At 46.8% G+C, this 26,697-nt stretch overlaps 1 protein-coding gene across 2 annotated transcripts in view; it reads left to right on the top strand.

Annotated features, from left to right (window-relative positions):
• EVA1C (eva-1 homolog C) overlaps positions 1-25,706 on the top strand; it is an 83,664-nt gene extending 57,958 nt beyond the window's left edge. The window contains exons 2-8 of one of the 2 annotated variants that reach the window (XM_083171827.1): positions 982-1,181; positions 2,574-2,697; positions 13,821-13,973; positions 15,754-15,897; positions 16,446-16,526; positions 19,049-19,138; positions 23,176-25,706. In XM_083171827.1, the coding sequence (XP_083027953.1) occupies positions 982-1,181; positions 2,574-2,697; positions 13,821-13,973; positions 15,754-15,897; positions 16,446-16,526; positions 19,049-19,138; positions 23,176-23,558 (1,175 nt within the window). In that variant the 3' untranslated portion in view covers positions 23,559-25,706. The remainder of the gene's footprint in view (positions 1-981; positions 1,182-2,573; positions 2,698-13,820; positions 13,974-15,753; positions 15,898-16,445; positions 16,527-19,048; positions 19,139-23,175) is intronic. The other variant, XM_083171828.1, reaches the window with a different exon arrangement.
• Positions 25,707-26,697: the final 991 nt, after the last annotated feature.

Genomic DNA, 26,697 nt, shown 5'->3' with positions numbered 1-26,697 from the left:
TGGATCAGATCTAGTGCTGAGGATCCAGGTTACACAGTCAGGAGATGCGTGGTGAGAGCTGATGCCAAAGTGTCCTTCGTTGGTTGAAGATATATTCAGTGGTCCGTTGTATGTACAGATTGTTTACTTTCAGTTTTCCTTCGGTTTAACATTGCTATATACAAGTTCGTATTTAAATGATGCTACTCTCTGAAAAGATGTCCTTAGCAGAGATGTACACAAGCCTCTATCTGCACAAGGCTCCCTGATGGTCATTAAATAATGGACTTTTGATTGGTTACCAATTTGGAAGGGTCCCCACATCATTTTGGATTTTTTCTACATTTTACGTTGGCCGTGAGGGATGCAGTACCACCAGGGGAGCCGATTTAATTTTTTCTGGTGGGTGCTCCCCCCCCCAGTCTACCACCCACCCCCTCCGGACTCACCGCTGCTCGCATCGGGGATCCCAGCAGTGGCAGGGCCGCAGCGGGGTCCCAGCAGAGGATATGCCATCAGCAGCAGGGTCCCTGCGGAAGATGGGAACTAGCAGCGGTATTAATACCGCTACTAGTTCCCATCCGCCGCAGGGACCCCCGTTACTGATGGCATATCCGCTGCTGGGACCCCACTGCCGTGACCCGTGCCGTGGGTGCTCCTCACTTTCCGTGCGTGCTCGGGCCCCGGAGCACCCACGGTTTCGGCGCCTATGAGTACCACCAAGAGACAGCCGCCGTCCCGCTGGGATTTCATATGCGCTGCTTAGTAAATGTAGCTCATTATATTGTAGGAAAGCTTTGAGGCACATTAATGACAGAGCCAGGACCCAGTACACGGTTGTGTCCAGGATGTATCTAGCTGCACCATTTGTACGAGCTCTATGGAGGGCTGCTGAGTATAACGTGTTACAATACTGAAAAGCACTAATGCAACCTCACTTTATAGAAGAGTCAGGAACAGTGTGAATGATCTCATGGTAAGAAGGTTTGTGCTTTGTTCCAGGATATCTGACGAAACTGCTGCAGAATCACACAGTGTCCGCCTGTGACGGGGAACATCTGACCCTGCAGTGCCCTCGTCATTCCACGGTCAGCATCCAGTCTGCGTTTTATGGGCGTCCATTGCAGAGTTCACCGGCCTGCACCACGCCAGGCGCCATGCCCACCTCTCACCACACATGCCTTGCACAGACTGCACTGCAAGTAAGTGCCCGATCCTCTCACCCCTGATATAAACCAACACAGTGGTACTGGGGCAGTGAGCGCATAGTTATCTGTTATTATGACATTTTATTTATAAGGCGCCTGCAGCGCTGTACATTCTGCAGGAGACTCCCTGAAATAGTAGCGGTCTCCCTGTCTCCCTGCAGAGTCTAGCCATCTCCCTGATTTCCCCACATTATGCAGCTTAGAAAAAAATACATAGTTCCCCCAGCACACTGAATGATACCAGTAAGCAGATTCAGGACCCACATGATCACAGAATTCAGAGATCTTGGTTAGATTTATTTGGTCTGGCTTCTTAACGCTAACCTTTTTTTTTTTTTTAGTTTATCTTTATTTGTCGTTTTTTTGCACATACAATCCATCCATAGACATTTGTATAACCTTTATTAACACTTTTGTTTTCTCACTGGTGTGCGGATCTGGGCTTTCTGGCTTATGCTGATTTTTGGGATGCCGCACCTAGATATAGCAATAGGGTCCCCCAATACTTGACAAATGGCTTGGGGGTTTACCCTTTGCAAGGGTCAGATTCAGTGTGCCGAATTTGGCGCCCCCCCGATGGTCGAGGTTTGTGCACTGCTGTGCATGTGCAACTGCAAACCCAGACTGACGCCGGGCCGTTTGCAGAAGGGTGGGAGGGATAAGGCCCCCATACACTATACAACTTCTCCTACGGGAAAAGTCGCATCCAGTTCTCCTTGAGTCGCTCGGAACCCTCATGGCAGCACGATCGCATGAGAACTATCGCATGTGGCCCTTCTGCATGTGACCCCTGCCGCCAGGAGGGGATCCGACCTGGAGATCTTATGTGACCTCCAGGTCTGATCCGATGCGCACGCAAGGGACCGTGCATTGGATCGGACGTCAGACACATGCTATTTTGGCCAATTTCAACTGATTTCTGCTATTTCGGCCAATTTCAACCGATATGCAAATTTCAGTGGGAATATCTCCCCCCAAAAATTGTCCACAGAAAAACAAACAAATAAATGCAAATAACAAGATCATTATGGCTTTTTTAATGATTTGTCTCCCATTAAAGGGTTACAACTGGTGTGACACATTTTACATTATTTCATATGTAGTTGAAGTCTATATATAATTTTTTGTATGGGAGACTCTCTCCATGACACAGTGAGTAGATAAGGAATAAGGCCGGGAAATGATATGGGGCTGAGTTTCCTTCCTTAATATAATGTAGCACAAAGCACAAGATAAGATCAGCTGATTACATGTGTATATGTATGTAGCGGTGCGTGTGATAGCGTATTGTCCGCATGTATAGAATCCCCCTCGCTATAAATGCATACATTGTTTCTGGGTGAGATACTCTACATTCACAAGGTTTTCTGTATCTTATTGTTGCAGAAAGTACTGGACGAGTGCCAGAACCTTAGGTCCTGCCAGCTTCCCGTGAACAGTCGTGTGTTTGGGCTGGACCCATGTCCCGGTACAACCAAATATCTGCTGGTCTCCTACAAGTGCAAACCTAGTAAGTGAAGCTTTTTACTGTGCAAGTGCAAGTGCAACTTACTGCTATTGTACAGGGGGTTATTCAATCTGAGCCAATATTTCCCAACGGGAAATATCAGTAGTCACCTATTCAATGCTGCCATTAATGACCGCGTTGAAGGGTGTTGGATCCGACTTTTTAAAAAGTCGGATCTGTTTTATCAGAAACGGCTGCAGATTGTCGAATTCACAGCCGCTTTTCGCCAATCCATTGGCTGATTTCGTCGTTCTGCAGACTTTCCGACACTTGACAGCTGGAACCTTGAATTCCGGCTGTCGAGTTACAGTCAGAAGAAAAGAAAACTGCCCAGGATTCCGACTTTCTGGACGACAGCCGGAATCCCAGATTGAATACCCCCACACACACACACACACACACACAATTTTCGGCCAGCTGAAACATGACCGGCATTCAGTGTTCCAGCTGTTGAGTGTCGGAAAGTGGGCGTGTTGGTAAAAATGGCCACAGATTGTCGAGAAACAGCAGTATCCTGGCCGCTGGTATGTCGACAGGGAAGGGAGCACAAAGAGGCCCCTTGCGGGCACAATGGCTCGCTTCGTCACAAGGTTCTATTCCTCCTCTATGGGGTCTCGGACTCCCACAAGGGAGAATAGACCCTGTGCGCCAGGATTCCGGCTGGTGGTCATGTCAACAGTCGGCATTTCACCATCAGGATTGTGACCGCCAGGTTCCCGACTGCATACCCTATCATTATCATATTGTATAAACTTAATATATGTGTTTAGTTCATTTCATTTCTATTTATTATGTAGGTACTTATGTAGTATCTGGGCTGCCGATTTCTAAATCGGGTCGAATCGGGCACATCGCATCGCATCGCATGCGACCATCGATGCGATGCGATGCGATGCGATGCGATGACCCGATTTTTCCATAGGAATCAATGTTAAAATGGACTGAGTCCATTTTAACATGGAATTCAATGGGAAAAAGGGGTCCTTTTCATACCCCTACTATCCAAGTGGGCATGGAGTTGGATATAAACCTGTGGCGAGCGTAGCGAGCCACCGAGCCCGAAGCGTGGCGAGCGTAGCGAGCCCCGCGAGGGGACACAGAATACCGGCCCCTCGCGGGGCTCGCTTCGCTCGCCACGCTTCGGGCTCGGTGGCTCGCTACGCTCGCCACAGGTTTATATCCAACTCCATGCCCACTTGGATAGTAGGGGTATGAAAAGGACCCCTTTTTCCCATTGAATTCCATGTTAAAATGGACTCAGTCCATTTTAACATTGATTCCTATGGAAAAATCGGGTCATCGCATCCGATGGTCGCATGCGATGCGATGCGATGCGATATCGCATCGCATCGCATCTGATTGTATGCCTTAACTTAAGGCATACAATCAAAAAATCGGCAGCCCAGATACTACATAAGTACCATTATGTATTATATTTCATTTGTATTTATCTGATGTATGTATAGTATTAATGTATGTCTTTAATTAAATTTTTATTTTGTTTTATTATGTATTAATTTATTTATTTGATGCATGTATAATATTTAGATTATTTAGATTTTTCTTTGTATGGTTGTAAAGGTGGCCATACATTACTGCGATGTATCGCAGCAGTGTATGGCCATCCTTCCCCCCTGACCCGCCCAGGACCTTCCCGATGTGGCGCATACGATCCTTTCACATGCGTTGTGTCGCATGCGACCCCGTTCCCCACCGCCGGGAGGGGGGGTCAGTCCGAGGTCAGACGGGCAGCAGGTCAAATGCAATGCGCACGGAACCACTCATCGGATCCGATGGGGACGTCAAACATCTGATTTGGGACTATTTCTCCGCCCGATCCATCGGGATCAGATAAAATTGTTCCAAATAAGACTAGTATCCTTTTTATAGTCTACACTCTGGAATATGCTGGGTGTGACAGGTGATGCTCTGCCTGTCCTGACTTCACATCACTGTGAGAGGGGGATTCACAAAAAAATCATTAATACAGCTTATATAGGCTGCAATACCTATAACCATTAAAGATGGAATAAACTTTCTCCGGGGACAAACTCTGCTTAACGTTTCATTTGGCAATTTTGCTTTTGCAATAGAAAACAGAGGGAACAGGTAGCTCAGATGATACAGTTATGGGAAACTTAATTGCGTAAATCCTAAGAAATCGGTTGTTTTATAATTTCAGGAAATGTTACCTTTGTGGCTTTAGCAGAATTGTAGCGCCACCTAGTGTTCTTAAAGTTTCCTTTCTCAGGTTATACTCAGCTTGTAGCTGTTGCCCTACTTTAAGAGAGATTATTAACGCCAGTGGCATAGGATGAATTTGCTGCTCGTCCGATGTGCCAAGCAAAAGGATCACTGTGCATTATGGGCACACATAGCTGGCCACATAGAATTGATTTTGGCTGTTTGGATGGTGGAGATATAGGGCGGTATTCAATGAGGCTGATTCGCCAGGTTTTTATGGCGATTTTGTGCTGTAAGGCGAATTTCTGACTAAAACGGTGAATCACCCTATTCAATGACCAGATGGCGAATACATTTCAAGGTTTTTTTCGCCATGATTCACCAAGTAGCAATCGCTATCTTTTTATGGTGAAGTGGAATGTGAACTTTTAAAATAAAGTGTTTTGTTTTTTCCAATTGGTGTAAAAAAATCTGGAATTTTATTCTGAGGAGGGGCATGCTATTTTTATTCATGTGCTGTAAGCACATGAATATATATTTAATAAAAAAATATATATATATATTTTTTTTTTTTACACAGACCAGCCAGCAGGGGGCCGGAGCTGAGCCGCTCATTAGATATTCATATATTCACTTCACCCGATCATTACATATTCATAATCGGGTGTAGTGAATATACCCGGTCCCCTGCTGGCACCCCCGGGGGGCAGCCTGTGCTGCCTGGCACCCGGGGAGCCCACCTCCCCCCCACAAACGTTCTGGGGCAGGCAGGGAGACTTCCATCTCCCTGCCTGCCACTGTCCTCAGGCTCCCTGCGGCGTTCGCCGGTCAGGGGCAGCGAGCCCCTGACTCATTGAATACCGGAGCCGGCGAGGCTCCGGAACGCGGCGACCAGTGGCGAATGTGCAGCGAATCCTAAACAGGATTCGCTGCACGTCGCCGGTATTCACATTGAATACCGCCCATAGAGGGGGTTATCGCTGTCATTGCACTTATAAGCATATTGCTAAAAAAATTAAATTTATTACATTATTATCAGACATTGGATTTGTGTTGGGACCACAAGATGTGCAGTACCAGACCATTTTCCAGTATTGCAGTGTGTGTGGCCAAATTTTGGTTCGCCACAGGTATCAATGATGACTTCCAGTGTTTGCTCACAAAAGCAGCCCCATAGGATTCTATGGGGTTGCTAAACGACCACAATTGCCTAAAATGAAGCATTCCCGAACTTGCCCCCCCTGCTAGCCAACGGGTATAGTTCATTAGGTCTACAAGAAGTTGGTCGACAAGCATTGGGTCGACACCATTAGGTCAACATGAGTCTAGGTCAACAGGTCATTCGGTCAACATGGGCAAGGTTGACAGTCAAAAGGTCGACATTTATTTTATTTTTTTACCTGAATGTCGACTTGGACACTAAAACGTATCACCTCGTCCCCTTGCATGTCTCGCTGCGCTCGCCATGCTTCGGGCACACTATTTTATTCTCCCACAATGCCCTATTGGATGGTAGGACATGAAATACCACCTGTCGTCACATGTCGGCTCAAAAAAACAAATCACAGGGAGGGGTCCTATCGCAGCCCCGCCCCTGCTTGTGTTTTCTATTAAACCCTGGCCATCTTTAATTTCTTATTGACTTGACGACTGACTATAACTAATTCCAATGATCGGGGCTAATGCGAGGTGATTTATAAATATACCCCATATTATCCTGGTACCTCATTGTAGTAGTACTGGACTGTGCACACAGAGGGCTGCAGATTCCCCGTGTCCAGTGGAAGCTCGCGGTCTCCATCAGTGTGAGATGAACACTGGTGAATGGGACGGTTTGGTTTCAGCGTTAGAGCAACCTGTTGTCACAGAATTCTGGTCCCTAGACTGTAGCTGTCTCAGAAGGAAAGAGATTGTTGTGCTAATGACTCCAGTGATCAACTCCTTTTGTTACCTGACAGCAAACCCTGTTAGGCTGCAACTTCCAGTCCTGTTAACACAACTCGTTTTATTGTTTAATGTTATTTTAACGGACTTCCAAAGTACATCGCTACCTATACATATTCCATCTGTGTACTGTATGCTTCCTGAACATTGCACCAGGAGAATAGGTACAAGGGATCTGATATCCGAGGGGTCCAGTTGGGATAGCGGAAGGAACTAAGGACACTCTGAGGTCACTGCAGGAAGAAGTGGTGAAGTAAGACAAGCCAGGCAGTCAGTACCTGGGTAACCAAGCGGAGACGTAGTCAAGGACAAGCCAGCTCAGGACACAGGCATCTATAGAGCACAGACAGGCAAGATAACAGGGAGAAAACACCATAATCAGGCAAGCTGCTGGGTTTAAATAGCCCAGAGCTTCCTCTGATTGGTCGCTGATTAGGAACAGGCGAAGCTCATATTGGCCCTTATTCTGGTTGGTGCGGCCAGAGCCGCACACGGGGCTCCGGCCGCACAAACCAATCCCCGCCCACCCTACGGATCGCCACGGCCGTCCGTACACGGACGGCTGGCGATCCGCATTAAAATGGTGGAGGCTACGCCTCCACCATGGTGGGAGCTGCCCCCTGCATTCGATGGTCGTCGACCATCGAAGGCAGGTCCGCACGCCGCGGCAGCTCCCGCAAGCTAAGACCACACGGACAATCGTCCGTGTGGTAGCTTGTATGGGGGCTGAAAGCTGACATCCGGCGACGTCAGCTTTCCGCCCCCATGAGTGGCGTCATGCCCTCATTACCATGCATACGCCCCGCGTTTGCATGGGAACGCCCATGAAACGCGGGGCGTACACATAGGGAAATGAGGGCATGATGCCTCTCACGCCCCTATCCGCCCCCTTTGCGGCGGACGAAATCCGTCTGCGGCGAAGGGGGCTGCACATGCGCAGATTCACCTCTGCGCATGTGCAGACCAAAAACATCGGCGGTACGGCCGCACGCGGGCCGTACCGTTCCGATCTGAATAAGGGCCATAGTGATTAGGAATCCTGGGAATAGTTCCCAAACAGTCCTAGAGGCCAACATGGAAAGTGGCAGAGCCGCAGCGCAGATCCGGGGTGCAGTTACCGGTGTAGATGGGATGGGTGTGGAATGTGCATCGCAGCGGCTGTAACACTTGCTGGAGACACTGGTTTGATGTAGTTGATCACTGTTTTTGTATATCCGTTTATGTACTCGGTGCTGTGGGTCCCTTGTAGCGCCATATAAATAAAGGATAACAGCGGATATGTAGTTAACATACTGAATGCAGTCATTATAGGGTTTACAGGGTGCATTACTGTTGTATAGGGTTGGGATCATTTGGTCTACAGCATGATGGTCAACAATCATTAGGTTGACACCATTAGGTCGACATGGGAAAAGGTCGACATGGGTCTAGGTCAACATGGGAAAAGGTCGACATGGTTATAGGTCAAAAGGTCGTTAGTTCGACAATGTCTAGGTCGACAGTCAAAAGGTCGACATGGGGTTTTTCACTGTTTTTTTACCTGAATGTCAACACAGTTCACATGGACACAGGGGGGGATGCTCTAACATCCACGCCCCTTACCGCCCCCTATCGCCGTCTAGCGCATTCATAATTATCGCATATGCACTAACATATGCGATAATTATGGCAAAGGACAGCTCTTGCGTTAAGAGCTGTCCTTTGCGGTGAGAGTCAGCGGGTCCCGTGGGGACCCGGCGGCTCTCCCCTCCCTCCCTTACCCGGCGCTGCTGCTGCTGCGCCGGGCCCATAGGCTTCTATGTGGCATCGCCAGATTTTTCTGGCATTGCCCCCCGCCGGGGTAACCCGGCGGGGGATGCATCCCAAAATGCGGTAAAAACCCTGATAATGGGGTTTTTACTGCATTTTTAGTTTAGAGAATCTCCCCCATAGTTTGAAGTTCACCGCATCCCCTCGCATCGCTCGCTGCGCTCGCCATGCGTCGGGCACGGAGCCTCGCTGCGCTCGGCACACTCTTTTATTCTCCCACCACACCCAAATGATCGCATCCCATTGTATAGTATAATTTAACAAAACAAATACTGCATAGAAATAGTTTAGTTACTGTATCACAATAGTGGGTTGACTCATATGGTGTACACATATAATATTGTAATATATTGCAGTAGCATAGCTCAGATGTATGAAAACTTCCCAGGTCGTCATATGTCTGTGACTTTTAAACAAAAATGGTGGGCAGCAAAATGAGCAGGAATTGGTAGAAGAACACGCACATCTTAAGACGCAAACCAATACCTCCCAACAGTTAGGTCCTATCATTCGGGACCCTGAGGGTGTGGCCACAATGTTTGGGGTGGAGTCCAGGGGCATGTCTTCTGGATTCCCTGTGTATTTGGGCTGCCGCCAGGCCTTCATTTCTCAGTGTTATTCCGCTGCTCTGCTGAGATATGGCGATCAAATGCTCCCCCAACCTTCCCCCTGCCCGCAGATGGGACAGTCTCCAAAAAACATGACTGTCCAGCTGAACGTTTGGGTGGTATGCATACCCTCGTATTAGCAGCATATGTACCTAGTTTACTGCAAATCATTGACTGTGCTTTTACCTTCCCAGTAGCATACACTATGGCAGAGCACCAGATGTGATAGGTGTATGAGGACACATCTGTATAGTGTAATAGGGCAGTGCAATACGCTATATACAGTAGCGTACGGCTACCGTCACCGGCTAATACTAAGACCACACAGTGTTAGACGCAGCTGTCTCATACACCTTTCACATCGCACTTTTAACCCAGGATATTGCCAAGGTTCAAAATCTCGGGTCCGACCCGGGTTTGCGGTATTATAGTGAGTTGCTTCCCCATACTCCAGCATGACCGCCTGAATTAGTTAACTGAACATGGCAATGAGAGGCACAGATATGCCAGCTGATGCCCGTGCCAATGTCATATAATATCTGGATCTAGTCCATGACACGGATGCTGAACTCAATTTTTTTTCTTAATTTGTATTTATTAGTTTATAACAGAGAATAAGGATACAAAAAAAGTGGGGTACAGAGCAAGGGTAAGAATGGGGTGAATACGGGACATGACATGTAGAAATAGAAGTACGACTGCAATAAAAATACAAGTATAAAAGTATACTATAAAAGTATAATACAAGTATAAAAACATAGTAATAAAAAAAAAAAAATCAACATTGAAGAGACCGACAGCGGATCTTATAGCAGCCCAAATTATCCATATTTTGGGGGAGGGGATGACCCAAATTATGGGGGTTATTCTGGTTAACTCGCAAGGCTGCGAAATCAAAGCCTTGCTAGCCCACCAAACCCTGCCTTGCGAATGGTTGGCTGGCGTCACCCATTCGCAAGTGCAATTCGCACGCAGGTCCTGCAAATAGATGTTACGCAGTAACACACAGCCCGACCCCCGCACACGTGTCATGGCCTCATTAGCGTGAGAATGGCCAGCGTTCCCATGGGAATCCCCATGAAATGTTGGGAGTTCCCATATGCTAATGGGGCTGCCCGACGCCCCTCTCCGCCCCCCGCCGGCTGCCTGCACAGGAAATGCGTCTGCGCAGAAATGCAAACACAAGGGGGATGCCAACGGATTCGTGCAGTGCCAGCAGAACCGCATTATTAGTGGTGTGGTGGTGGTTAAAGTCGACCCAGACCATGTCGACCTGGGTCAAGGGTTGACCTGTGGGCCAATAGTAGTCGACCTATTGACTGTGGACATAATAATTCACACCCATCCCCAGGACTCATATATAGGGGGTATTCAATTAGCCCGAAGAAATATTTAGAGCACCACAGCCCCGTTTTCACTTGAAATTGGAGCTGCTTTTGGGGATTGGGTTTCACCTGCCTGACTTGCTCGCTGCCTATACTATTAATGGTCCTTGGAAGCAGAAGGTGTAGCCAAGCAATTAGCACAGTGATTTCTCTCATCAAACACACACCCCTGTACACAGTATCGCCATCTTACCAAATAATCCAAAATAAAGGTGTAAATGGGGCCAACTGCCAGCCCATCATCAATAACTCAAGGCTTAGATGCGACCAACTGCCAATCCATTTCCAAAAACTAAAGGCTTTGATAGGGAGCAAACTGTCAGCCCAACCCGAACAACTCAGTCTCAAGATGGGGCCAACTGCCAACCCATCATCAACAACTCAAGGCTTAGATGGGGACGAACTGCCAGCCCATCACCAACAACTAAAGGCTTACATGTGACAAACTGCCAACCCATTTCCAAAAACTAAAGGCTTTGATGGGAGCAAACTGTCAGCCCATACCCAACAACTCAAGGCTTAGATGGGAACCAATTGTCAGCCCATCACTAAAATCAATAGCTTAAATGGGAACCAACTGCAAGCCCATCACCAACAACTCAAGGATTAGATGGGGGCCAATTACAAGCCCATCATCAACAACTAAATGCTTAGATGGGAACCAACTGCCAGCCCATCACCAACAACTAAAGGCTTAGATTGGAACAAACTGCCAGCCCATCACCAACAACTAAAGGCTTAGATGGGAAACAACTGCCAGCCCATCACCAACAACTAAAGGCTTAGATTGGAACCAACTGCCAGCCCATCACCAACAACTAAAGGCTTAGATGGGAAACAACTGCCAGCCCATCACCAACTCAAGGCTTATATGCGACCAGCTGCCAACCCATTTCCAAAAAAAACGATAGCATTTTATGGGAGCAAACTGTCAGCCCATCCCCAACAGCTCAATCTCTAGATGGGGAACAACTGCCAGCCCATCACCAACAACTCAAGGCCTAGATGGAGGCCAACTGCCAGCCCATCACCAACAACTCAAGGCCTAGATGGGGAACAACTGCTGGCATATCACCAACAACTCAATGTTTCCAAACTCCTCTGCCAGCAACAGAACCGATGATGCAGCTGTCACCAGTGGGCTAGAATCAGCCTAAACCTTTGTTCTGCAGTGGAGAGCACCACAAGACCTACAAGTAGATATCAATTGTTACTGTTCTCTCCTACAAAACAATATATCTGACATTCCCATTAAGCGGATGGAATGTGGGAACTTCCAAACATACAAGAGACCTCCCAGCCAGGAGATCGCTATTATAAGCCAGCAAATGAGCCCAAGAATCCCACCCCTCAACAGGACTACACACACATCAGACCATAAAAAGGGGACACCCTTGCTCCTAAGTGTATTCTGGCACATCGTAAGATGAAAAGTTAGGACAGGCACAGGAAATGCTTTCTGTCTTCCTTCCTGATATCCCAACATTCTGAGGGAGTTGGGCACGTTTGGAATATATACATTCAAGGTGGAAACGCTATTGAGTGATTACACCGGACTTGTCACCTTGGAAAACTTATTTCCGTATATCCTTGTATTTGGTTATGTCAAGCAATGAACTATTACCCAGCGTCTAACCCATATGGATACAACTATATTCAAGATGTTTTCTAGCCCATTGAGCTGATTACAGTACATAAAAAAGGACTCTGTATTCTGCCTGAATGGAGAGAATAATCCTATTAAACAAGTGTGTGCTCTCTGCCAGTGTTGAAACGGCTTATTTTACACAGTAGAAAGAGATTTTTCTTTTTCTAAAGCTGGCAATTGACCAGGGACTTGTTCCCGGCATCTGATTCAGGGGAAGATTGTCTGAGTTCCTTTACCACCTGCGGCTCCAGCTAGTAGTCCTAATTTCCCGGCACCGGGGTAAATGTTTGGAAGTGTCCCTGTTTAGCAGTAATGAATATGTACACCATATAAATCCTTAAGTGAAATCATTCTGTTTTCTAGCCTTTATAATGTAATGTTTATTAAATAAGAATATTTGAGGTGGACGGTACCATTGATTCAGGGGATCTTCTCGTAGATGATTTGCAACTGAGCATGCTCCAATGTTTCTGAAAACCCCTATGGTGCATACGTGACACCGAGTTAGCACACAATTATGCTGTTGCTATGGTTTCAGACAATATAAAAGAGGTCTATATTTGTGATTACTTGTCACAGTACTTCATTTTGTTTTATATCTTGTATGGACTGAGTTGGGAGCAGTGGAGTCCCCAACTTTTATATGTTGCCAGTGCAATGTGTTCAGAACTTGCGGTGAAGCAGCAGTCCAAAAAAAGGGGCGTAGTCTTGTGGGTTAGGGCGTGGCCTAGCTGGTTATAGGGAATGACCTCGCAGCCCAGACCAACATTTTCCTCACTGAGGAGGTCCGGGACTTACAGACTGCCCATAGAGAGTGCCTTGGCTGCAGTACTGACTCTACGCTTAATGTTACAGTCTATGACGGGAGTTCTATTAAAGATGGGGATGTAGCTATGGGCAACCAATCAGATTTTACTTCTTAGCACATTCGAGAAGATAATAGAATCTGATTGGTTCCCCATGGCAACATTACATCTTCAATAGAACTCTCCTCTTAGTAAATTTACCCTTATGTGCTCAGACCTACAATTTGACCACCAAAAAAACATTTAAAAAACCCCTCGTGTTGACTGTTTCATGTATCTACCATTTTCAAGTTGACCTTTTCGTTGTGTCAACCTTGCGCAAGTCGACCATTTGGGGATGACCTACGGCCTTACACACTGTTTTTACCTTTTCACTGCCGAACCAAGCCCCTGTATACTGCCCTTTGCATTGGTCGGAACACTGGTCTCTTTATAGGAGGCCGCCCATCTGCCAACCACCGAAACCTCAGTCTGGGGCATGAAAGTAACATGTTCAGGTCTCCTGCTCTCCTACACAAATATACCAGGCTATATACTGTACACTTGGCTTTGAGTAGACGTCTATTGTGCGATGACCTAAAATTCTATCTGGAACGTTTGTGCAGATGTGTCGTATATCCAGATAGTTATTTCCACTGCATCTCGCCTGCGGTCAGCCCTAGCGTGCTGCGCCCCGTGCCGTGTTATGCAGAACGTTAACATTTGTGCAGACTGTTTATTTAGCAGCTTCTTCCGTTTTTAGCTGAATACAAATCGACATCTGTCTGTGAAAACCAGGAGCTGAAGCTCCACTGCAAGGAGCCTAAGTTACTGAATATCTACTCAGCTGTCTACGGCAGATTCACCAATGAGAAGAACCCTTGTCCCACCGAGATGGACCAACCGACGCCGTATGGTCAGTATAGTGATCCGTAGCCTGATTCTTCTCTGTATTGGGTATGGGGAGGTGAAGATAATACTTCTGTTAGGGTGTGGTAGGATGTACGAGAATCACTTCTCCTCTACAGCCAGACGGGTTCCTGAAATCTGTTGGGAAAGGAGAATGTACTACTAAGCTCAGAAGAACCAGTTGCCTAAACATCGCTCTGCATTTTCTCCTGGTTCTGAGGGGGGTAGGTCCAGGTGGGAGCGTGCATCATCGCAGGTCAGCCATCTGCGACTGGTGACATGGGCAAGGGCCATGGTGATGCTGTCATCACATCATCGAGTCCGCAACTTGCCCACTTGACTTGGAAACATTTCAATAACCCATTGGCATATGCTCCTGAGAGAACACCAAATTTCAAGAGCCCCGCTGGAAATAATTTCTGGAGTGGTGGCTGGCATGTGTTCCTCGGGAGATGGTCTTCCTGCACCCGTGGCTGAGTAATCTGTTTAGGATTGCCCTCCTAGTGCCAGGTGAGGAGGAGACAGGGTCAAGATTGCCGTAGCAACAGAGAGGGTGTGCCAGGCTCAGCCACTCCTCCCAGGGGCTGCCAGAAGATTAAATCCCAGCAGCCACCACTGGATAGTTGGACACCATTTCTTCAGGTGTGACCATGTCTGGGCAAAACCGTGGATGCAACACATGGCTGATATCATACTTGAGTAGTGGGCATCCCATTGTGACATATATACTCCTATTTATTACTATTGGACGATACCAATCATTTTCTTTTGAGGGGGGGGGGATTTTGCGGTGAAAAAAAATCTATCTTGCCGCAACTTTCTAAGATAATGATTATCCCTTCAGTCGTGATCCTTTTTCATTTTGTTTAATTTTTTTTTTTTTAAACTTGAGGCTGGGAACTACAATTTACTGGAATAACTATCATTTAATTAGTACTCCTGCCTGAAAGTGCTTATTAAGTGGTCAGAAAAACACTGTTTCGGCTGTTTAAAATTTATTTCTCCTCAGCAACCTTTTCAGTCTTTGTAATAATCGGAATAGTACAATTCTCTTCCACGGTTACATGTTGCTTAAAAGAGGTCAGTTCTGCACAATCTACATGTGAAATGGCAGCTACAGTGTGTTTCTGAGTTTTTACTGAAGCATTGCAGGATTAATGCCAGCGCATGAAATGTGTAATTGTAAATCTTACTGATGTGTGCATGGATTATGTGACCAAAGCATGCTGGGAACACAGATTAAATAAATCATGGAAGCCCACTGACATAACTTGCTCCGCTCCAAAATGACTGCTCCCACTCGGTGTGGGAAGGGGCGAGGTTGTGGATGCAGCTGCGCAGCGGGCAGTCCGGGACGGATACAGGGGGAGGCAGGTAGTACTGGGCAGCATGAAGCACCCAGGGGCTGTGGGTGCAGCCGCGGAGCGGGCATTCCGGATGGCTCTGAGTGAGCCTGAGTCTGACTCGGCTCTTTCCGGACACTGCGGACTGCACGGATCCCATGCTGCCCAGGTACCACTTGCCTCTCCCTGTATCCGTCCCTGAATAGGGCCGCCCTCAGGATTAAACACCCAGCGTGGCCGCTCGTATGGAGTGTCCCTCGAGCCAGCCCTGGGGAAGGGATCCCGTTTATAATCCCCTGGTTATGGCCCTACACAAGAGGTAGCCAACTATTGTGAAACTACCCAGGATGCCATGCAAGCAAAAGGCATGACCATTATTTTTTGAATGTATCATTAAACGATTAAGCGTCTAATAACATTCTATTGGCTTTACAATTCCTACAGACTGTGTGTCGTACTCAGCGCTGGAGGTCCTGGCGCAGAGGTGTTATGGGAAACAGCGGTGCAGGATGGTCGTCAGCGATGAAAATTTTGGCAGTCCGTGTCTGCCTGGTGTGGTTAAATATCTTATTGTAAATTATTCTTGTGGTAAGTAAACAGGTTTATATAATCCACCCTCAGTCATTGTGCATAATAATATATGGTGGTATAAATGCTCTGTTCTCCTCCTGGTACTTTGTTACTTGATAGTTTCCTAGTTATACCTCAGCTCCAGGTTCTGGCTCTCCCCTTGCTATTCCTTGGGTATGTACGGGTGCACCATGTAGAATTTAAGTGTAAATGTCCACATTTATCTTGTATCAATATGAGTGGAACAATGTAGACGTTCCAAAGATGATTTCCATACCTGCTAGATACTTGCAAGTTATTCTTGTTGACCCGCAACTGCGAAATTTGCAAAATTTGAAAAAGTACTGGCCAATCAGCTCCTAGCTACCATGTTATAGGCTGTTTAAAAAAAAAAGACAGTTAAAAGCTGATTTTGCTAGGTTGATTACTTCAAAGCTGCCCATCCTGGGGGAATATGCTTAACGTCAGTGCCCCGTGCCACCTTACCCCTGGGCACAAATATAATGGCAAATGCTAAGACCTCACAGAAGACACATGTGCAATATTTTCTTTTTTTCCGTTTATAGTTCCCAAAATCATTCTGAAAGAGGTTGACCCCAAGGTTTCTAATGTAATACCCCCCTCGAAGCAGAGCGATGGCATATATGGTAATTATCTTGATATATCATCACTTTTGTTCTTTTTTGGGGGGGGAGGGGGGGGGGGATGCTATCCTTGACCATAGATGGAAATTGTTATTCCAATTAAAAAAAGACAAAAAGTTCTTAATCGATTGGGACTAAAAATATAATACTTGGAATCACGATTGTTGTAAAGATGACTGTAGTTTAATGTTAGCTAGGGAGAGATAAACTACCAACCAATCAGCTCCTAACTTCCTAACTTTCATTCTTTAAACACAGTCAGGGCATGGCACTTAGGAGCTGATTGGCTAGTAGTTTATCACTCTCCACTCAGACAATTGATTAGCAACGATGTGCGCAGGGAGGATTAATACCCCTTTTATGACCCCTTTTACACCAGCATCTCCACCTTGCATAATGCCGGTTAGGTGACTTCACCAGAGGCGGGGCCTGAGCCCATGCTGGGAGATGACCGCACCTCCCAGCGCCAAATTTTCCCATTGCAGTGAACGGGTCCTGAGTCGCATTGACCCAGGTTACCCGTTTACACTAAACCCCAATCCCGGTCCAACACGGAACATTTGATGGGTTGAAATCCCAGGTCTCAAGACCCGGTTTAGAGTGTTTACACCGCTTGCAAATCTGGGTTTTTATGCGCTCCAATGCAAAAACCCGGGTTATTATTACTGTATCCTCGAGCCAGGTTGTTGATGGGTTGCTGATGTGTTGACCTGGCTCGAGGTGTGGTACGAAAGCACCAAAACTTTTAACCCGGGTCGACCAACCTGGCATTTCAACCTGGGTTATGAGCAGGGATAATCCCGGGTCACCCTCTGTATAATGGGTGACCCGGGTTTAGTGTGAATATGCCGGACTGGGTCGGTGCTGGGTCAGACCCGTTATTACGATCCCGGGTCCGACCCGTGTTGTGCGGTGTTAAAGGGGTATAAGTGACAGGTAGTGAGCGTTTGTGGGAGGAACTGGCATTTTCTTTAAAAAAAAAAACAGGCCTGTCGCGATAATTTCAAGGGTGTTCTCAGCCTGTCAATGCAAATCCGTGCGTAGTAGTAGAGGCTACAGCAGCTTATTTTGACAGACATTTTGAACAACCATAGGGATGATTCGACCAGTGGCGCGTCTGTTACAAATGCGTCATTGCCATCTTTTCACAGATGCTTACAAATTTCCACCCACCTTGGAGTCTAGTTTTATACAAACTTTGCTATCTTTAAAGATTATTAAACAAATACTAATTCCACACCGGTGAGTGTAACCATTGTTACAATTCACAACGGTAATGTGTGAGCAAATATTTACCAATCCAGCAAGATTGTATCTATTACATAAACTGGCAATGACTGTACATCTGTAGGTCAGGCAGCGTATAATGCCCTACCAGCCATCACAGCATTGTAAGACTTTCACGTACTGACGTCTGTGGTCAAGAATTGTGCTTTATCTCATTCATATTGTTCCATTTGCTGTATGTCTACGTTACTGAAACCTTCTTAGAATCCCTGCATGATCACTTCCTGTTACCCATAATCCTTTGCAGGACAATCCCGGCTCTACACGGTGGCCTTTGCTATAGTTTGCAGGCTAAATGCAGAGCTAGCTCCAAATAATTTTTTGTGGCATGATGCTAAACTTTTTTGATGTATTTTTGGGCGTAGTTTCATGTTCCTGATTTTATAGCAGCATGGAATTCCCCTTTCCACTTATTCTCAGTTGCATTTTCAAAGATCCCGAGCAACTGTTTGCAGCAGCAGGGTCATTGTTGTCTGACGAAATCTTGCTTTAAAATGGTGGTGATTTATATCTGAAGGGAGAGCACAGGTGGATATATGCATTTGCAAGGCCTGATTTCACTATAGCGGGGCGGTGTTTGAACTGAACATTCACAGCCGTGCGGTGAGGTCTGAATCGGACCCTTGGGCCTCAGGGTCAGGATAAGATACAGGTGAGGGACAAGCTGAACTTTTATCCCATCGCTACATGCAGCAGGACCCCTGACTGAATTGTACTCAGGGATTGATTGCAGTTGTTTTAAGGGGGAGAGGGCAGTGTGCTGCGTCCCTTCTGTAACCTCACTCCCACCCCCCAACCGAAATCATGCTCAGAGACCGTATGTGGGATTGAATCATTGGCCACAGTTTATTTACAAATCAGTACTTACATTTGCAGGGTAGGGACAGAGAACGGTGGTCAAAGCAAGCAACCTGTCAATGACCTTCATTGATTTATGGTGTGGGGCATGTACTAACGCTACAGCATGTGTGGGCGATATGATGGTATCTGCGGCATGATCAGTTTGTGTTCTATGCTGCCGGAGCTTACAGCCTTTACCTATGTACATATGCTTGTGACTGAGGTATGATCAGTATGTGCTATTCATTCCATTATATTCCGCTCGCTACGCCTCATTTCAGCGCAATAAGTACAAACATTCCTTCCTCTCTGACTCCTCTTCATCCCGTGTACACTCAGCCCAGGACTCCATGCCGGACACAAGTCATTTACTTTGTGTATTTTCTGTCTCACAACAGATATCAAACTGCAGCCATCGGAGTCTCGCCTCCCCAGCGCTGAGGGGCTGTTCCTCACTAACCTCCTGGCTGCCTACTCCTATATCAGAGGTAAGGTCTGTTCCCACACCGAAAAGTCACAGGATATTCATCGTCTATAATGGGTGCAAGGTGTGGGTCCAGAGGGGCAACACTGCACACCCTGCACTCATAAAATTATACTTCTGAGTCCCAAGTGAATGGCGCTGCATATAGAACTCCCTTGGAAAATGGCATGCCGCCATTTTCCTGGTGATTTTCAAATTTGAAGTAGAGATGTCCCCAAGACTAAGGAGTGGACGCCATGTTCCCAGAGACCTGAGCATGCGCAGAAGGATGGATTCACTGCGGGACAGATGAATGAAGCGACTGTATACATAAATAACAATAAGCATTGTACGTAATAAGCAGAATCTAGTATTGCGTAGGTAAGTTAAGGGCCTTATTTCGGGTCGGATGTAAATGTAATCGTAAAATGCATCTGGGGGGGAAAGTCTGCTTTTTGTGAGCAATTGAGAGAAGGGGGCATGTTCAATGCAGCAAACTCCTCATCATATACCTGCACCAGACACGGCTGCCCTACTGTTGGGGGCGTGGCTTTAGTGCAAGTACACAGGTAAAAAATTGTAGTACACAATGGGTGCGGATAATGGAGGCTGATTCCTGGACAATCTGTTGAGTTGTCTGTTATTTTAGACTCCTCCCATCACTCTGTGCCTCCATAATGTTGCCATGTATGTGCTGTCTGCTGACTACACGTGTGATGTGATGGGTTATGGTATATCAGACTCCTCCCATCACTCTGTGCCTCCATAATGTTGCCATGTATGTGCTGTCTGCTGACTACACGTGTGATGTGATGGGTTATGGTATATTAGACTCCTCCCATCACTCTGTGCCTCCACAATGCTGCCATGTATGTGCTGTCTGCTGACTACACGTGTGATGTGATGGGTTATGGTATATTAGACTCCTCCCATCACTCTGTGCCTCCACAATGCTGCCATGTATGTGCTGTCTGCTGACTACACATGTGATGTGATGGGTTATGGTATATTAGACTCCTCCCATCACTCTGTGCCTCCACAATGCTGCCATGTATGTGCTGTCTGCTGACTACACGTGTGATGTGATGGGTTATGTTATGGTATATTAGACTCCTCCCATCACTCTGTGCCTCCACAATGCTGCCATGTATGTGCTGTCTGCTGACTACACCTGTGATGTGATGGATTATGGTATATTAGACTCCTCCTATCACTCTGTGCCTCCACAATGCTGCCATGTATGTGCTGTCTGCTGACTACACAGGGGTTAAAGTGAGGGGGAACTGGGTGGAACTGAGTTCCACCACCTCTAATGGTAGGGGAAACTGAGTTCCACCTCTATCACAGCCCTGAATAGTAATTTCAACAGAAAAACCTGTCCCAGCGTCGGCTTCTTCTGGCACGGCGTATGTGATGTCATACCGTCACCACCGCAGAAGTAAAGAAGGGCCACTAAAAGCAGGCTCTGTGCTTGCTGAAGACAGGGTGAGAGGGGGCTGGAGGGACTCAGAGGTCGGGAAGGTGCTGGAGGGATACAGGGCATGGAGCTGCTGAGGGACATGGACAGTGAGCTGGAGTGACAGATGTGTATAAGCAGCACTACAAAGGGACACTACTGTGTGATTTGTGATTTCAGGGCACTACATGCATTGAAATGTGTATATGATTGTACTACTGTGTTTTGTAGTTTTAAATGGAGTTACTATTGTGTGACCACACTCCTTCCTTGTGAGACCATTATCCCTTTATTGGAGGTGGGGCAAAATTCCCTGGCACTGGTCTAGTCTCTGCCTAATGAGGAGGAGGGTTCGGTGTTATGGGAAAGGAGTTCCACCACCTCTCCAGTAACACTTTAACTGTGACTACATGTGATGTGATGGGTTATGGTATATCAGACTCCTTCCATCACTCTGTGCCTCCACAATGCTGCCATGTATGTGCTGTCTGCTGACTACACGTGTGATGTGATGGGTTATGGTATATTAGACTCCTCCCATCACTCTGTGCCTCCACAATGCTGCCATTTATGTGCTGTCTGCTGACTACACATGTGATGTGATGACCTTCTGCAGTAACTTGCTGGGATCCCGTCATTATTTTCATTGCCTGATGGGGTCCCAGAGCAAAATAGTATGAGGACCCCTGGTATAACCCCATGGCCTGCCCTCACTGAGCTGCTAGCCTGACCTCACTGTGGGCGGGATGTACTAAAGGGAAAATGCGGTAAAACGGGGGTTTTACCGCATTTTCCTATGTACCATTAGCCGTCCGCCCCGTCTCCGCCTGGCTCCTCTGGGTGGCGTACCCTATCGCCGTCCGCGCGACACCCCCTCCCCTCCTCCATCGATCTCCTCTTCCCCCAGCAGGTGTCACATCTGGGAGGACATCCTCTTGCAGGGGGAGGAGACGCAGGGGGACACTGACAGCCGCCGGGATGTGACGGAGACCCCCGCACACAACATTACAGGTATCGCGGGGGTCTCCGTCACCGCAACCCGATGCTAGCCGCATATGTTAGTACATATGCGGTAGCATCGCGGCGGCTGGCAGGCGAAGGGCGGCGATGTATATTAATACATCCCAACCTGTGTTACTGGCCTGACCTCACTGCTACTGGGGCGACCTCACTGTGCTAGTGGTATGACCTCACTGTGCTAGTGGTATGACCTCACTGCTACTGGGGCGACCTAACTGTGCTAGTGCTATGACCTCACTGTGCTACTGGCATGACCTCATTGTGCTAGTGGTATGACCTCACTGTGCTAGTGGTATGACCTCATTGTGCTAATGGCGTGACCTCACTGCTCTTTGTAGAACCTCATTGTGCTACTGGCGTGACCTCACTGTGCCACTCTCATGGGGATGTGGGTTTGAGTGATGTTACACGCTGCCGGCACCTTGCACCCTCACAGGTTATTGGCTGTTATCTCATGACATTGTGAGGTTATTTGGGTACTTGTTTCCTAGCACGGTGCCCATCCCATGGCATCGTGTACCTTATTTAGTGGTATGCGATGCGATGTGATTCTTGTACAATTAAATATCACATAGCATCGCATGGAAGCAAATGGGATGCGATGCGATTTTTAATTGTACAAGCACCCATGCCATTAGATATGATGGGTACTTACAATGAGATGTAACCCCCAGTATCCACGCCATCCCGAAGCGTGGCGAGCGGCGGCAGTACGCATCCTCCGATTTTTTCATACCCCCTCTATCCATGTCGGCGTGGAGTTGATCTTAGATAGTGTGGCGAGCGCAGCGAGCCACCAAGCCCAAAGCGTGGCGAGCGCAGCGAGCCCCGCGCGGGGACGCGGAACACGAGCCAGAAGCGTGGCGAGCACAGCAGAATACATGTAAAGTAATCCGTGTACCCTCGCGGTCAACATGCTGAAAGGTCGACATGGGTCTAGGTCGACATGGGACAAGGTCGACAGGTCATTATGTCGACACAGGCATTAGGTCGACGTGGGCTATGTCAACAGACAAAAGGTCGACGTGGGGATTTTCACGGTTTTTGTCCTGAATGTCGACATGGACACAGGAAAAAGTGCACTGCGTCCCCTTGCACGCTACGCTCGGCACACTATTTTATTCTCCCACCACGCCCTAGTGGATGGTAGGGCATGAAATACCGCCTGTCGACACGACAGGTCAAAAACTGTGAAAAACCCATGTCGACCTTACAGCTGTCGACCTAGCCTATGTTGACCTAATGCCTGTGTCGACCTAATGAACTTTCGACCTAGACCCATGTCGACCTTTCAGCATGTCAACCTAGTGGTGTCGACCAAATGACTGTCGACCTTATGCTTGTCGACCAAACGACCGTATCCCGTGTGCACTGTGACGTGATTTCACAGTTGCTCTGCTGAACCATTTACTGCTGCTGCTAAAATGATTGACAGGTCAGGCTTGTGGGTGTAGTAACGAGACACTGACACAAAAGTAGATCTCAAGTATGTTCCAGCTCTATATAAATACAATTATTAATATTATTATTATTATTAGATCTAGCATAGAAAATTATGATTTCATTCTCTCTTCATTCATCTGCAGACCACCCGGAGACTGCAGCCTTGTTCTTTGTGTCCAGCGTTTGCATCGGACTGATCTTCACCCTTTTCGCATTAGTCATCCATATATCCTGGAGGAACGACCGACGCAGACTTCGGAAACCCAACGGACAAGTTGTGCAGCAAAAAGACTGCGAGGGGACAGACTCTTCTAGCAGTGAGGCAGGAGAGGACGAGGCCTCGACCAAGTCTCACTTTTCCCGGGAGTTCCACGAGCTGTGTAAGACGTCGCGCCCCCTATATAACAGGGCAGATTCCGCTGATCTGGCAGAAAGGATAGAACGCAGAGATCAGATTATACAAGAGATCTGGATGAACAGCGGCTTGGACCTCCCCCCTAGTAGTCTCACAATACCATTTATTTAACTTGCACAATATGCGTCCATTATAGCGGTGATCGTGCACTTGGCGGAACTAGTCTCAGCGTGACCTGCCCGAAATGCTCGGAGGCCAAGTTTCCCATCACTTGTATTATAACCTTCTGTGAAGGGAAATGTATTTACCTTTTTATTAATACAAAAAAAAAAGAATTTTTCATTTTTTAAATATGGATATAGGTCATTTATTTTGGAAAGCTACTTTATATTTTTGTACAAATGTATATTTATCAACGTAAAATTATTGAGAGATATAAGGGGAGAAGAAGGACTTCGGATGTAGTAATAGGGATCTTTAAAAGTAGAACAATTTTCTAATTACCGTGGAACTGACACCTAGGGGGAAATGTACTAAGATGGGAGCGCTATATCAAATGGGATGTTGCTATTGGCAACAATCGGATATTATCTATCATCTTCTAGAAGGTGATAAAAAAGGGGCCCATTTATCAAACCATATTTGCGGCTAAATCCCCGAAAACACCCGTTTTCGGGGTTTAGCCGCAAATATTAAGTATCCCCCAAATTTATCAAAGGGGGACCGCAGCAGGAATCTCAGATCCCTGCTGCGATCCCCCCCCCTGCAGTGCCGCCGGCCGCATCCCCCATAGGTTTCTATGGGGGATGCGAAGCTGCCTGATGTATCAACATCGGGCAGCCTGGCTCCGCATCCCTGGGCTATCGCCAATCAATTGATGGTGGGCTTTCAATGTCCATCCCTACGTTCTGACTGCCTTCTCCGGGAGAAGGCAAACAGTTCTGTGAGGCAGGGGGGCGGAGCTGATGATGGGACAAGAAAGGGGTGTGATGGGATGGAGCTACAGAGACGCTCAATTGTCATCATGGCCACACCCCCTGCCATTCAATGTTGGTATTTCAGGCATTGCACAGCGGTGGGCGGGGCTACAATGACATGAGGGAGGGTAGGCCAGCTCCTAACTGTCATTTTATAGACTGTTAGATATGATCACTAGAAGCTCTAATGTTATGTTACTGTGGGCAATTTCCCCATCACCTCTATCTCAGGTTCGATACATCTCTCCCTATATTTATGATTTTTCACCATAAAATAGACTATTCATAATATGTTTTAAAATGGCAGTAATACACATTATAACGTGGTGCCAACAAGTCAGCTACACCCAATGACTTTGTCTTGCTGGTACTAATTTAATAAAAGTGCCATATTTATATATAAAAGGCTAACTACTCCTCACCTCTATGAGGTGAAGTACAACCAGTGTCCACTAGAGGCCAATTGAAAGACCAAATTACTCCTGTGTGTGCCAAAAGATGTCATAACAGAAAGAGAAAGCCATTTTTGCAGGGACACAGCTGTTTTCAACTTGCTGTATATGGAGAGAGGGAGCTGTGAAGACAGCGATCGGAGGTAGGAGCAGATATGGACTGGGGGTTGGGTGGAGGGTTTGTGGGCTAAAAACTCACCGCTCAAAGTGAAAGAAAAACTGTCACAGCTCAGATTGAAAGTACATTGCAGAAGCCGTCATTTTTACTGGCGTTTAACTCGTTAAGCATCATCCCACTTAATAGTTCGCTGCTTCACCTGCGCTCAGCTGCACTCTTCACCTGAGTACAGAAAACATATCCATTCCATCATGTCGATAATAATAATACCAGTCGTGGCATCTGCTGTAAGGTAGTCATACCGTTTGTTGTACATAGGAGCATTTACGTGCCTTCATCAGTACACAATGGAGACAGCCACCCCGGGGGTGATAGGATTGTATGCGTGTAACGTCTGTGTGATAAATGATCAGCTTGCAGTATTAATGTTCAGAATGTAATGTATAAAGGACAGGGTGTGGTAGGGGTCAGCTAAAGTATATAGTACTGGGTCCTTTTTTTCCTGAATGCTATCTTTACAAAAGGGAAGTCCTGTGATAAAGCATTCCTGATGCGCACAGACTGTGTATGTTTTAGGACGTGTGACATTTGTACACTGCTGGAAAAGCCTATTCTGGTGTGACAGTATTCTCAGACGTTTGATGTTCCGCCAAACACATATTACTAATTTATAGAGCAAATAAAACCAGTGTTGGACATTAATGGATCTCAAATTGTATGTACTACTGAGCAAAATAATATACCTGAAATAAATGAAGTATTTATACATAACTGTTTGGCATGCAATCTTTACTTTTCCTGCTGCTAACATTTGGCGTCTTCATGCAACAGCTTAGTAGTCGGCACACAACATGCTTTGCTTTGTCATTTCAGCTTTTTGCCCTTAGGACGAATCCTTTTTTTATGACGTTCTTCTAATAACTGCGGCATGTGTCTTTTTGTTTCAATAATGAACACAAATGGTTAAGTTCTCAGACTGAAAAGTGCTTAACTAACATACATCTCTTTTACACCTAATACATCTCTTTTATTACCTAAAAATAAGATAAATATTCATGTTTTCTTAGGGCAGCGGTTCCCAAACTTTTTTGAGTCAAGGCACCCTAAAGCATACCTCCCGCGTTTTTTGGGAACGTTCCCGCGTCCCTTCCGCGGCCAACAGTGTCCCGGGGAGTGGGGGGGGGGAGTTGGGAGTCCCCCCTGCAATTTGTTGAATAGACGCTATGCATTCCCGCAGCAGAGGGTCCTGGACCACCAACCTTAAGCACACCTGCAATCGTTCCGCAGTACCCGAGGGTGCCACGGCACGTAGTTTGGGAACCACTGCCTTAGGGTCTTAATTTACAACTTTTGTTTAATGCAGCTAAGGCAACCATAATCACATCACATGTCACTTGATTAGCTAGGACAGTGATGGCTAACCTTGACACTCCAGCTGTTGTTGAGCTACACATCCCAGCATGCCCTGCATCAGTTTTAGCATGGCCAAATAGTAAAACTGTAGTAGAGCATGCTGGGATGTATAGTTCAACAACAGCTGGAGTGTCAAGGTTAGACATCACTGAGCTAGGCAGACGTTATCAGCAGTCCCGGTCTCCCCACCGACGCTGCACGTGGGAGGGATATCAATCGATGGTCTAATTAATTTCCCCCTCTTCGCTCGGCTGTGATCACATTTGCAGTCGTGTTTACATGACCGCTGGGTTCCGAAAACAAAGAGAACCCAAATGTTTCCAGCGGATATATATATATATTTTTGTGCT

The sequence above is a fragment of the Crinia signifera genome, chromosome 2 (assembly GCF_055691185.1).
Source record: "Crinia signifera chromosome 2, ASM5569118v1, whole genome shotgun sequence".
Classification (NCBI taxonomy): Eukaryota; Metazoa; Chordata; class Amphibia; order Anura; family Myobatrachidae; genus Crinia; species Crinia signifera.
The sequence above is the reverse complement of the archived record's forward strand: the minus strand, read 5'-3'. Positions and strand labels throughout refer to the sequence as shown.